The sequence below is a fragment of the Gadus chalcogrammus genome, chromosome 20 (genome assembly GCF_026213295.1).
Source record: "Gadus chalcogrammus isolate NIFS_2021 chromosome 20, NIFS_Gcha_1.0, whole genome shotgun sequence".
Taxonomy (NCBI): Eukaryota; Metazoa; Chordata; class Actinopteri; order Gadiformes; family Gadidae; genus Gadus; species Gadus chalcogrammus.
Genome location: NC_079431.1, coordinates 22598863 through 22612536, shown reverse-complemented (window position 1 = coordinate 22612536; position 13674 = coordinate 22598863). Strand labels below are relative to the sequence as shown.

General features: G+C 47.2%; 1 protein-coding gene across 1 annotated transcript in view; it reads right to left on the bottom strand.

Moving 5' to 3' along the window:
- The window catches only part of trpm2 (transient receptor potential cation channel, subfamily M, member 2), a 91894-nt gene that overhangs the window by 18168 nt on the left and 60052 nt on the right, over positions 1-13674 (bottom strand). The window contains 17 exon segments of the mRNA XM_056579306.1: positions 1638-1754; positions 2068-2169; positions 2335-2413; positions 2487-2573; positions 2681-2710; positions 2962-3026; positions 3081-3326; positions 3804-3820; positions 3878-3965; positions 4239-4320; positions 4448-4580; positions 5193-5374; positions 7310-7490; positions 10229-10400; positions 11429-11561; positions 11815-11933; positions 13259-13480. Of these exon segments, the coding sequence (XP_056435281.1) occupies positions 1638-1754; positions 2068-2169; positions 2335-2413; positions 2487-2573; positions 2681-2710; positions 2962-3026; positions 3081-3326; positions 3804-3820; positions 3878-3965; positions 4239-4320; positions 4448-4580; positions 5193-5374; positions 7310-7490; positions 10229-10400; positions 11429-11561; positions 11815-11933; positions 13259-13480 (2055 nt within the window).

The window sequence follows — 13674 nt, the reverse complement described above, 5'->3', positions numbered from 1 at the left end:
GGCGCAGAGCATTCTTTTCCCACCACCGCCACTCGCCGGTAAATTAGGGATTGATCATGCGCCCCAAGGGGGGGTTCGGCGGAAGGAGGAGGCGTGTTCTGGCGCAAACGGTATTTTGCCGTTTCTGAATACCATTGCGCTACTGACCAGGAAATACTTGGTTTAATACTTGGTTATAGGCCGAATTCGGTTAAAATGCAGCCTCTGCTGGCCCACAACTAGATTGTCTCGTTGTCTGTTATGCGCTTTATAAGTTAATTCTATTTAAATTATTATAACCATGTAGGCCTAGCCTTTATTTTGTTGCCGTTATCATTACATCCTTTCTCGTTACATCGATATAAATTATTGTTATAACAAGATCTGTATCTGACCATTGACCATCCTCTCGGAAATTCTATGAATGAAATTCATATTGACGGTCTGGCACTATATCCCTATTCTCGCCGGCCCTTCTTGAATTTAATAGACCACTTTCGTTGCTTAGAGGAGGTCTGGTGGTCTCCGTATATAAAATATGTATGGATGTAAATAGGTATATATACAGTACATACTTATTTATTTATTATATAGGGAGCCCATCAGACCTCCTCGAAGCAACAAAATAAATAAATATATAGGCCTATGTATAAATATGTATGTGTATATATATATATATATATATATATATATATATATATATATATATATATAAATACACATACTTATTTATAGATATTTATTTCGTTATATATAGATGTTTATTTATTTATTGATTACATACGGAGACCACCAGACCTCCTCGAAGCAACGAAAATGGTCTATTAAATTCAAGATGGGTGCATGGGCGAGAACAGGGATATAGTGCCATACTTTCAATATGAATTTCATTCATATATATATATATATATATAGGCTATGGTCATTTCACGGATCCCTGTGAGACCAGGTTGACTCGGTCGTTGAGATGGGGATCTGTGTGTGTGTGCCATGGAATATGAGTGTCATTAACTTGCATTCGAGCAAATTCCGTTGGCATGTCACAGACAATTTAACTGATTCCGTGAGGCCACCACGGATTTTGAGTTAAGCGCCCGTGGTCGACTCGTTCACTGAAACGGGGATCTGAGTGTGTGCCACGGAATATGAGTGTCATCAACTTGCATTGGAGCAAAATCCGTGGTGGCCTCACGGAAATTGGCGTGTTTCCTTGAGGATTCCACGTATTTTGACTTGAGTTAAGCGTCCGTGATCATTTCACGGATTCCTGTGAGACCAGGTTGGGCTAAGGGGTCCAGTGGTATCCGTTGTCCAAAGCCTTTCCTGCCTATCTTAATCCTTTATCATTGTTTAAATACAACTGGGCTAGTAGAGCATGGCATTTACAATAACTACCTAGGTTAGTGGTTTGATTCCCACTGGGACCACCCCTGTTTGAACTTGGATGCTTTGGATAACAAGCCACCACCAAATGACAATCAAACTGAATAAGAACGATAACAAAATAATCAGTTACCTGAAAAAACTTTACAATGTTTGATAGTATCAAATCAGTTTTAATCACACTATACAGCATTCAAAAGATATTTGTTTATATTTTAGTATCGAAAAGGTATGGACTTTGGTCCATTTTATCAGTTTAGCACGGGGTTGCTCACCATGAGGTTGATGCTGGTCATCAGAGGGCCGGTTCTGTCCAGTTCAAGGGCCAGGACGGTCACTTCCACCCAGGAGTTGTCTGTGTTCCTGGCATCATCTACATAGCCTTCAAACACCTGGCAGAGAGCAGTACAACTTCTGATTACATATGATACAATCCCAGACACGTACTTGATTCATGAAAATATATATATACAGACAGTCATGTTTAAATAAACGTATGTAGAACAGTGTGGAGATCCAGAGACAATTGAACAATTAAGGATAAAACATGGTCCCCTCAGAGATCTCCTCGCAGATAAAAATCAAAACTCCTGTGTAGCAAATTAGCTTTCAGTAATAGGTATTATCAAGTAAGACACGGGTAGAGCAGGTCAGGTTGAGCTCAGCTCAACGTGGATATACCCTAGCACATTCCTAGCCGCTCACCTTAGTTCCCTCCTCTACCTTCTCCTGTATGTACTGGTAGAGCTGCTTCCCCATCATCTTCTCAAGAGCCGCTGGCAGGTGGTTTTCTGACTGCACAGGCCCCTAGAGGAGAAGATGGGAACTGAACATCCTCTGTTGGAACTGAGCCGAGTTGGAGCCAAACAGATAAGATGTGAGGAAAAAACCTTCAGGTTTTGGAAATCACCCCAGTAAGAGCCCTACCCTACAGACATGAGGAGAACTAGACTACCATGTTTAGGAACTCACCCCAGGTAGAGCCCAGCTCTCCTGGAACTGGTCCCAGACAGCCAGGAACTCTAAGGCTGATCGGTCCTGGTTTCTCCAACTAAAACAAATATATTATTAACCAAATTGTCCTTGAGAGAGGATGTGTCCAGAGGTTTGAGCGGGGGGCCTACCGGGTCAGAACCAGCTCCAGCACCGGGTTGGCCCCCAGCTGGGGGAGGGCCCCCCTGCCAATGAGGCCGGTCCTCCCTCCAGGGTTCCTGCTCAGCGGGTCAGGGAGGAACAGGAACAGGACATTAGAGATCAATTCTGTAAGATTGTCAGTAATGATGCTCTAATGCATGGTGCCTGAGCTCTAGACGCGTACCTGTGTTTTTCTAAGGCTTTCCTGTGGGATCTGAGAGAAGCATGTGGATTGGACGAGAGATTATAACGAACAAGGTGAAACGTAAGCATGTATCTTCAAAACTGAATATGCATAATTTAATCTGCTATGTTCATTCAAATAACAACCAAGCATTGTTTCATATTCTATGCACATATATCCTCATTCATACAATCATTAAAATAACATTATTTATTTCTTGAAGTGGAGGAACAGGAAACGTGTCCTGACCCCAGAGGAGGAGGAGTTAAAGACCAGCGTACCCATCAAGGCAGTCCTCGCTCTCCTCCGGGTCGTATGTCGGAGGGTCGTAGGATCCAAAGGTCACCTGGACAGACAAGAGGTCACCGTTAGCTCAGGGAACCTCAGCGTTGCTGATGACCATGATGATGAGGAAGGTGGCGGTCACCTCCCATGGGACCATCTCCTCAGGCACGGGGAAGCGGGGACCCTTGGCCCCGGGGTAGCTGAAGAGCCGGGCTTTGACGTGGAAGCCGGCCTCTTCTCGCTCCCCTTCTCCCGAGCCGGCTCCTGGAGGCTCACTCTCCGCTGCTAAGAGAGACGGGATGGGAGGTGAGACGAGCAGCAATGAGTAAAGGACACATTGCAGATCAAACATGAGAAGATACTAATTATAAAATAACGGCTAAAAAGACAGTTCTTTCATCTATGTACAGAAAATGTAATAGAATAAACTTTTGTTACAATGTGCTGTAGGTACAATCTTCCTTAGAGTGACAGAATTCTAAAGAGAGAGTGCCGAAAAGAGCAGAAGAGAGGAAGATTTTTGAACTAAACTAAATTGACCGCCCATTCCTCTCTGCCTCCACCCTCTCTTCCATTCTCCTCGACTGAGAGGGCAAGTTGGATGTTATGAAATCACACTTCACTCACTAACAGCCGACGGATGGCTAAGCCAGTTCTAACTAATGTAATAACCCTTGACCAAATCTGGTTTGAACGGCAAGCATGATGGCTATGTAATTTGTTGTCACAGCGGAAAGGTTCTGGGTTTGATGCCCCGATGTTCCCAAGCATCCATGAGCTAGATGCCCTACACCCTTGCATTACCTGTGTCTGTGTGTGCATTCACAGACAGATTTACTTTGGAAAAAGCCTCTCCTTTATGGAAACAATCATAGAATCACAGAGAACAGAAAGCCAGTGGAAGTGACTGACTGAGTTGAGGCGGTTCCTCTCCAGCGTGGAGGCCCTGGGTTTGGAGACTGTCCATGATCCACTGCAGAGCCTTGCTCGACTGGGAGACCTGAAGGAGACAGGGAGGAAGGGGTTTACATGATACAGGCTCTGCATTAACTGCTTCTCTGCTTTACTAGGCATGCTTAATTACACACCAACATACCTGACTGAGCTCAGATGAATGACGAGGGTGCACACATTTCAATTATTTACCCTGATACCTTATAGACCCAAGGTGAAAAAGATGTGTATTCTGTGCATAAAGTGTTCACTTTGTCACTCAACAAAGATAAAGTGCCCGGAAATAACACAACAATGCATCACTAAATCAGATTCCCACCTGCTCCTCAAGCCGGGCCAGGTGTTTGGCCACAGCAGCAGCGCTGCTGTCCTGTTCCAGTCCCTCTGCCAGGGTGCTGACCCTGGGGAGACACCAGAGCTCAAGTACCTCTACGTCTTTAACATCACTGAGTCTGCTTCCAAACAACATCAGGTTATTGTCAGTGTATCTGCTCAGGTCATGAAGACCTGGCCAGGGGGGTGGGTTACTTCTGGGCGGTGTCATTGATGCGTCGCTCAATGCTCTGGCTCTGCTCATGTCGTGTGGACAGCAGGTAGTTGTCCTTCATCAGAGCCTCCCAGGACAGCAGCTCCTCCTCCTCGGCCTGCAGAAGCTCCACCTCTGAGGGAGGAGCCCAAGGGGGACAGAATGGTTCAGAACATCAGGGATACATGCTTGACTCAATCACCAGTACTCATCGGTTGACGGTGTTGGACTCCCAGCCCAGATCTAGTGGTTTTGATCCTGCCTCTAAGCTACCAGTAAGCGTTCTTGATTTAAAGTCAAACCCTGGTCTGCTCCGTATTGACTGTACCTGTGTTGACTGTAAATGGATGAAAGGGTCTGCTGAAAGACTCAATAGCATTGTATACAGTACATATCAAAATCATAAGAAAACGAAATGACCATTACAATGTCATTGAATCAGGGTTAGGCATTTCACTCAAGGATGGCTACAGAAAGTTTGGGGACATCAGGGATCGAACCCATCTGTCGTGGTCCGCATTAGTCATTTACACCCACACTGATTGGTTAACAGTGTCCAGGTTGACCAATCCTTTCAGAGCTGGCATACATTTTACAAAATCTTTTTGGAAAATTACAATAAATTCAACCCACTTTCGAGCCATCAGATCATAACCTCTCTCTTTTAACCCCCTCCCTGTCAGTCCCAATCTCTATAAAGGCATACAACATGTGTTATAATCAGAACCAATACTTGCGTTGACCTACTGAATTCACTGCTCTTGTGCGCCGGCCTGCATAGCAGAGCCTGACGGATAAGGAGGTAGAGGTGGGAGAAGAGGATGAGGGGCGGGGGGGCAGCAGGGCGGGTGTGGTACTCCTTGATCAGCTCGTACCGCTGGAACTTCCAGATGCTGTCCGTATTGTCGTGCACCACCTGAAAGGTGTAGCTGGGGGGAGGAGGAGACCAATGTTGTGTCAATGGGATTGTGTTGTTCATCTACTTTCAGCATCATGCTTATTTAATCCATGCTTGTTTACACACACTCAAGTTCTCACTCAAGAAAACTATGATATCTGAGTTAGAGACTGCTGCTGGGTATTGAATTGGATCCAATCGAAGAACATATAGAGCCAATTAAATACACAGTATAATAAATATAATGAATAAATTACTATATATTATAAATATATGACATAACTTGTGAATGCTGTCATCGCTATGTGTAGACTCCCACTTTAGGATTGGTTCATAGCAAATTGGGCATCCCCATCGATAAGAGGATGGACCACTGAGGTTTCTTTCTTTGACATTTATTGCCACTATGCACCCAAAGCACAGCAACAGGAGGGGATTGGGCTGGGCAGTGATGTGTTTTTATCAGGCACAACCATGTGTTTGTATGTGAATCCCAGGGGCGGAGGGTCCTCACGTGGGGTTTGTGTTGCTGCCAGAGAGGACAAAGGCAGTGGGCAGGATATGGGCAGAGTACACCATGGGTTAGGAGGGGGAGAGGTCATGGCCTACACCATGGACAAAGAAAGGTTGCTGATAGTAGGGCTCTATTCCACAGCCGCCCCTGACACCTGGAGGAATTTGCACTCATCTCAAGTGGCTTCCTCCTTCTTGGGGCTTGGCGCCAGGCGTCAGAAGGTTATTCAATTAATTACAGTTGTTGGCTTCCACCGGTTAGACTGCTGGATATATACAAGAGTTTGCCCATCATATGGAGATCAACTGGGTGGTTGACTGTATTTACATACCTCCAGGCTTGGCAGTGAGAAAGATCTTGAATCTCTGACACTCTGGGATCACCAAAGACCTTAAAGTGGCTGGAATCTGCCTGCAACCAACCAAGTACATTGGTTGAATCTGACCAAAGGAGGGTATGTCCGACAGAAGGAGCTGACAGAGGTGTAGCATGGAGGGCATTGTTACTCTAGGGAGAATGGCCAGTTCCTCCTTCCAGGCTTTGCATGAGGGAGTCAGAGGTCAGATAGTGAAAGGGGCACCTAACATTCCAGCGGCTGAATCAGGACCATGATCAGGATGACCTGACCTCTGACACGAGGCATTCGGATTAGCAGTTCCACTGGGCCAGTGGACTTGAAGAGCCAGACTTCGCTGCGCTCAGTCTTGCCCAAGGCGTTAAGGGACTGATGACCATCAGGTCATTTCTGGCCCACTGACAACTTTATTAACCTCCAGAAGACAGAGGTTAGCCGGTCCAGAGATAGTTAGTAGGACAATGGCAACAGTGGCAATCATATTCCCACTGAATGGCGTACCGGGTCATCAGGCGAGTATGACCTTTGAAGGGCAAACGTAGGTCAGTCGGGCTACAGGGAGTCAGGACAGGAACCAGCCCTCAGAGGCTGGTAGAGGGGAGGCTTTAATTATGTCCCACCTGAGAAAACATGAGAGACTAGTCTTGGGTGAGGAGCGGAACCTGATGGAACACACTCTGAACGCACCTTATGGCGAAAGCTTGTTCTCAAAAGCAGTCAAACTCCAGGGATAGAAGGCCCAAAGGTTGGGTCAGTTTAAAGGGTCTCATTTAGGTTTTGGTTTGTGTTAATGCCGGGACAGAACCAAGGCCATGGGAGGGATGTGGAGCAGCCCATTGATGAGAAGTGAGGGAGATCAGGTGGTCTTGAACAGTTCCACACCATGGAAACAGGCAGAGAGGAAGCTATGGCTCTATTCTACAACATGTAAATAGTGCTGCATGAAGGGATCAGATATCAAATGTACCTCTTGAGCTTTGAGACCACATCAATTGGGGGTCCCAACTCAGAGCCTTCCCACTGGGAGACCTACCCACTAGACCATCATGCCCCCCCCAAACATCTCTCCCTCAAAGCGGGTGGGGCGGGGGTCTCACTTGAAGATGGCGATGAGCAGGTTGAGCAGCAGGATGTTGGCGAACAACAGGTACACACAGAGCATGAAGATGGTGAGCCAGGGCGGGAAGGCGGGCATCTGGTGGTCGTTCAGCAGCGGACACTTGGGCTTTAGGGGGTTGGAGCCGTCAATGGTGCATGACTCAATGTCGAACTCCGCATCTGCCAGGAGGAGACACACACACTAGTGTTGTGGTGATATACACAGCTCATTAGAAGGGTTTTTTACATTTAATTAGTCAAGCTCTTTTATAGAATTATATATACATAACAAAGCAACTGTTGAGGAAATATAGCCTAGTAAGATGAAAAAGATTATTCTAGCAAATCCAATATTTATGTGTGCTATGCAACTTGACTTTGTATGATGTGTATTGACTTTGTTTTTGAGTGTCTGAATACTGGGCACATACACAACCATACTATAATCATGATTTCTCTGTCATCATTGTTCCTGAAGGAAGCTCTCCTCACTGTCTATGTCATTATGGTTCCTTAAGGCTCTCCTCACTGTCTATGTCATTATGGTTCCTTAAGGCTCTCCTCACTGTCTATGTCATTATGGTTCCTTAAGGCTCTCCTCACTGTCTATGTAATTATGGTTCCTTAAGGAGGCTCTCCTCCCTGTCTATGTCATTATGGTTCCTGGAGGAGGCTCTCCTCACTGTCTGTCATGATGGTTCCTTAAGAAGGCTCTCCTCACTGTCTATGTCATTATGGTTCCTTAAGGAGGCTCTCCTCACTGTCTATGTCATTATGGTTCCTTAAGGAGGCTCTCCTCACTGTCTATGTCATTATGGTTCCTTAAGGCTCTCCTCACTGTCTATGTCATTATGGTGCCTTAAGGCTCTCCTCACTGTCTATGTTATTATGGTTCCTTAAAGAGCCCATGCCATTAAAATCACATTTTTCCTATTGTTTGTTAAATAACATAGGTCTGAATAAGTTTGTGAGCTGTGGTAAGTTTGAAATCTATGCAGTTTGTCTGCTGAATGCAATTGGCAATGAAAGGAAAAAGGCAGAAGAAATGAGCCGATCTGGATAAGGTGACACTGTGACGTAGCGTTGTCAAATTATTATTCATGGCCCTGCCCACTTGGTTGGTTCGTAACCACCCTCAAGAATTCTGAAGGAGTCGTGATTGAGCTAGTGCTAAATGCTAATACGTGTACGGTAGTTGCTTAGTTCGTAGTAACAGGCTAGTTACAGAATTTTGAATGCAATGGCAGAACGACATCGAACTACATGAACTGCGACATGCTGCCTGCCGCCGGTTGCCGCGAGGCACCACCGCCGCGAAGCACCACGGGCAGCCGGGCGGTGGTGCCTCGCGCCGGCAGCAGGCAGCGCACGGTTCTGTCTACTACAGATTGATGTGGAAGTGGAAGAACCAGAGACGTCGGAGAACCCGACGAAGTCCTTTGTGATTCATTATATCGTCTGGACGTGCACACAGCTTTTGGCCGTGATAATATGTATTATTTGATATAGATATCTATGTATTATATGATATTAAAAGCCAAAGGGAGTTAAAGCCAAAGTTCCTTTCCCCCAATTCATTCTCAACCATGGCTGAGATAACCCCCACTACGAGTCTCGTTGTAGAAATACCAGAGACGAGAGTCCGACGTGTTATGCGCCATCACACCAACAGCAGAACGGTTATCCAAATAACAAGGAAGTGTACAACACTTGCGTTACAGTCCTGGAGCTCTGCTCTATATCTAAATAATATCATATAATACATAGATATCTATATCAAATAATACATATTATCACGGCCAAAAGCTGTGTGCGCGTCCAGACGATATAATGAATCACAAAGGACTTCGTCGGGTTCTCCGACGTCTCTGGATCTTCCACTTCCACATCAATCTGAAGTAGACGCGGTCGTTTGAGATTCATAATAACCTATCGTCTGGAGGCTCACACAGCTTTTGGCCGTGATAATATATATTATATATTATATGATATAGATATCTATGTATAATATGGGTTTCTAAGAGCCATTGCGATACATCCACCGTAAACAGAGCGCATGGTACCGTGGCTACAAGCTGCTCAGGGCCAGGTGATAATATATATTATATATTATATGATATAGATATCTATGTATAATATGGGTTTCTACGAGCCATTGCGATACATCCACCGTAAACAGAGCGCATGGTACTGTCAGTGGCTACAAGCTGCTCAGGGCCACACCCCCACCCCCCTCCTTGACCTGCCTTGACACGCCCACCGTATACAGAGCGCATGGTAGTGGCTACAAGCTGCTCAGGGCCACACCCCCACCCCCCTCCTTGACCTGCCTTGACACGCCCACCGAAACAGCGCGTTTGGGGGAAGCTAAATGTGCGACTGTTTCGGAGTGACTGTAACTCTGCACCACGGCTGAATTTCGGGGACGTCTTTGAATACTGTGTTTGTGGCCCACTAATACCTATATTAAAGCATCATAAAATAGAATGGCATGGGATCTTTAAGGAGGGCTCTCCTCCCTGTCTATGTCAGTATGGTTCCTGGAGGAGGCTCTCCTCACTGTCTGTCATTATGGTTCCTTAAGGAGGCTCTCCTCACTGTCTATGTCATTTTGGTTCTTTAAGGAGGCTCTCCTCACTGTCTATGTCATTATGGTTCCTGGAGGAGGCTCTCGCCACTGTCTATGTCATTATGGTTCCTTAAGGAGGCTCTCCTCACTGTCTATGTCATTGTGGTTCCTTAAGGAGGCTCTCCTCACTGTCTATGTTATTACGGTTCATTAAGGAGGCTCTCCTCACTGTCTATGTCATTATGGTTCCTTAAGGATGCTGTCATCACTGTCTATGTCATTATGGTTCCTTAAGGAGGCTCTCCTCACTGTCTATGTCATTATGGTTCCTTAAGGAGGCTCTCCTCACTGTCTATGTTGGTGGGGACGTTGCCGAAGATGATGAGGTAGGGCTCGTACACGGCCCCCCGGAGGATCCAGTCCAGCCGCCCCTCGTTGTGGATCAGGATGCCCTGCTTGGCCACGCCGTACGCCACCACCCAGATGCTCAGCAGGAACATGAAGAAGAACAAGTCCATGACCTGGGGATGACACAGAGGGGATGGCCCCGAGGGGATGACACAGAGGGGGTGACACCGCTGAGATGACACAGAGGGGATGACCCCGAGGGGATGACACAGAGGGGGCGACACAGAGGGGATGACCCCGAGGGGATGACACAGAGGGGGCGACACAGAGGGGATGACCCCGAGGGGATGACACAGAGGGGGTGACACAGAGGGGATGACACTGAGGGGATGACACAGAGGGGATGACACTGAGGGGATGATACTGAGGGGTTGACACAGAGGGGGTGACACCGAGGGGGTTTTATCAGTGACGTGCATCTTTCTCTATCCATCATCGGTTTTGCAATAACAGGTACCTGAATCAAACACATCACAATACAGGGGAAACTTAGGGAGGGAGGGAGGGAGCAGGGAGGGAGGGAGCAGAGGAAGGGAGCAGAGAGAGAGAAGGAGGAAGACTGGATGGAACATTTTAAGTTGAACCAATCCCTGCAGGCCAGGCTCCCATCCACCCCCTCACCATTGATCCTCACCATTGATCCTCACCATTGATCCTCACCGTTGATCCTCACCATCCAACCGCTCACCATCCCTCCCCTCACCATCCCTCCCCTCACCATCCCTCCCCTCACCATCCCTCCCCTCACCATCCATCCCCTCACCATCCCTCCCCTCACCATTCATCCCCTCACCATCCCCTCACCATCCCTCCCCTCACCATCCATCCCCTCACCATTCATCCCCTCACCATCCCTCCCCTCACCATCCCTCCCCTCACCATCCATCCCCTCACCATCCCTCCCCTCACCATTCATCCCCTCACCATCCCCTCACCATCCCTCCCCTCACCATTCATCCCCTCACCATCCCCTCACCATCCCTCCCCTCACCATCCCTCCCCTCACCATCCCTCCCCTCACCATCCCTCCCCTCACCATCCCTCCCCTCACCATCCCTCCCCTCACCATCCCTCCCCTCACCATCCCTCCCCTCACCATCCCTCCCCTCACCATCCCTCCCCTCACCATTCATCCCCTCACCATTCTCTTGACGATGATGATCTTGGGGCCCAGGGTCTTGCTGATGGTGAAGATGGCCATCAGGCGGAGGCAGAACACGATGTAGTCGATGCAGAGGAGGATCTTCCCCGCGTAGAACAGCTCTGTCGTTAGCCTAGGAGAAGACGGGAGAGGGGAAAATACTTTTCTGTGTGCGTGTGTGTGTGTGTGTGTGTGTGTGTGTGTGTGTGTGTGTGTGTGTGTGTGTGTGTGTGTGTGTGTGTGTGTGTGGTTTATTTGAGGAGTACTATCGTCACATCTCTGAGATTTAGTCTGAGTATAGTCACTGGATTTAAATGCAAATCCAGGTCTAATTAGGAGTTATTCTGTGACTCTGATACAGAGGGAGGACTGGATCAGGAACCTACCTAAAGGCGAGGCCGATGATGAAGAGAAGAATGGACAGCACGTCCAGAATGTTCCACAGGTCACTGATATAGAGCTTGGCCTTTTTGCTGAATCCAAACCCATCAGGGTCATGAAAAAGCTAAAGAGAGAACAAAATGTGTATGTAGTTCTGAGAAAATATACATCTTTATTGACTCTGTATTAAGTATCTGTATGTGTGTGTGGGGGAGCGTGTGTGGGGGGCGTGTGTGTGGGGGTGTGTGTGTGTGGGGGCATGTGTGTGTGTGGGGGAACGTGTGTGTGTGTGGGGGAGCATGTGTGGGGGGGATGTGTGTGTGGGTGTGTGTGGGGAAGGTGTGTGTGTAGGCCATGCACAGACATTGTGAGGGCCAGTGAATCTTCATGAGTTGGTGAGCAAAGATTTGCTGCTATTATGACAGTGATTTACTGCTGCTATCACGACAGCATCTGCAGTAATGAAAACTACAACAATAAACAATTATTCTAAAGTACTATATAGATTATTGCCCATGAGGGCAAAGGGACTGTGGCCTCCCAGTATGTGTGTGTGTGTGTGTGTGTGTGTGTGTGTGTGTGTGTGTGTGTGTGTGTGTGTGTGTGTGTGTGTGTGTGTGTGTGTGTGTGTGTGTTAGGGCCCAACCGATTTATCGGCCTGCCGATTTAATCGGCCGATTATAGCCTTTTTGAAAATAATCGGCATCGGCCAAAAAGACGCAGATTACAACCGATTTTTTTTTTTAAATTTTTTTTTTTTTTAATAAATGTTATTGCGCTTAGTATCCTGCAGATTGCGCTCCTACTCGCCTTGCTAACTAACAACTTTAGCTGGAGTAAAAAAGAGGAGATTGAATTTTACCGTACAACATGAAAGCACGCTCGCTCAGGCAGCTGCGCGCTCACCTCACCAATGTACACAAGACGCGTTGTTTGAGCATGTTGTGCCTGTTTTTCTTTAGGTCCCAGGCCATGTTAATTTGTTATACTGTAGACTCTAACGGTGAGACCATACTGCTCAGCACACACGTGTTAGTCACTGCTCACGAGTGCAGCACATTGGGAGTTAGTTATTTATTTTACATTTTACATTACACTAATTTTTGACTGTAAATGTATTCTAAAACACTCAAAGGTTCTGCATTCAATTCACATATTCGTCAAAAGTTTTTAAAGTATATTTAAGGTATCAAAAACTACGTTTTACATGCTTTTTTTTTTTTTTTAATCGGCAGATTTAATCGTAATCGTAATTTTTCTCTGAAAATAATCGGTTTCGGCATCGGCACTCAAAAATCAATATCGGTCGGGCCCTAGTGTGTGTGTGTGTGTGTGTGTGTGTGTGTGTGTGTGTGTGCGTGCGCGTGCATGTGTGTGTGCTTGTGTGTGTGTGTGTGTGTGCGCGTGTGCGTGCGTGTTCAATCGGCCGATGCCCTCCCTGTCTCCTACCTGCCGGACCTCCTCACACACCAGGGTGGCCAGCCAGATGTAGAGCAGCACCTCCAGCCAGGAGGGGGCGCTCTGGAAGTCCACCATCAGCACCACGGCGAACAGGAAGAGGAAACCGAAGTAGGACAGGATGTTCCAGTAGAACTTCACCAGGGGCGAGCCGTACAGGCTGGCCAACCGGGAACACCCCCTCAGGGGCTGCAGCTGCTTGGTGCTGGGGGGCTCACTGAGGGACGGGAGGGGTCCCATACAGGAGGTTAGGGGGAGGGTAACAGTTAGGGTGTTTGACAACAAAACTGTACTTTGTCCATTTTGTTTTCCGGTGAATAGGGAGAGACCCCCCACTCTGCGTTCCTCTACGAAATGTATTACTTGCTAATTAAGGGAGTTTTATTTTGCCCTCTTGGGGGCTAGGC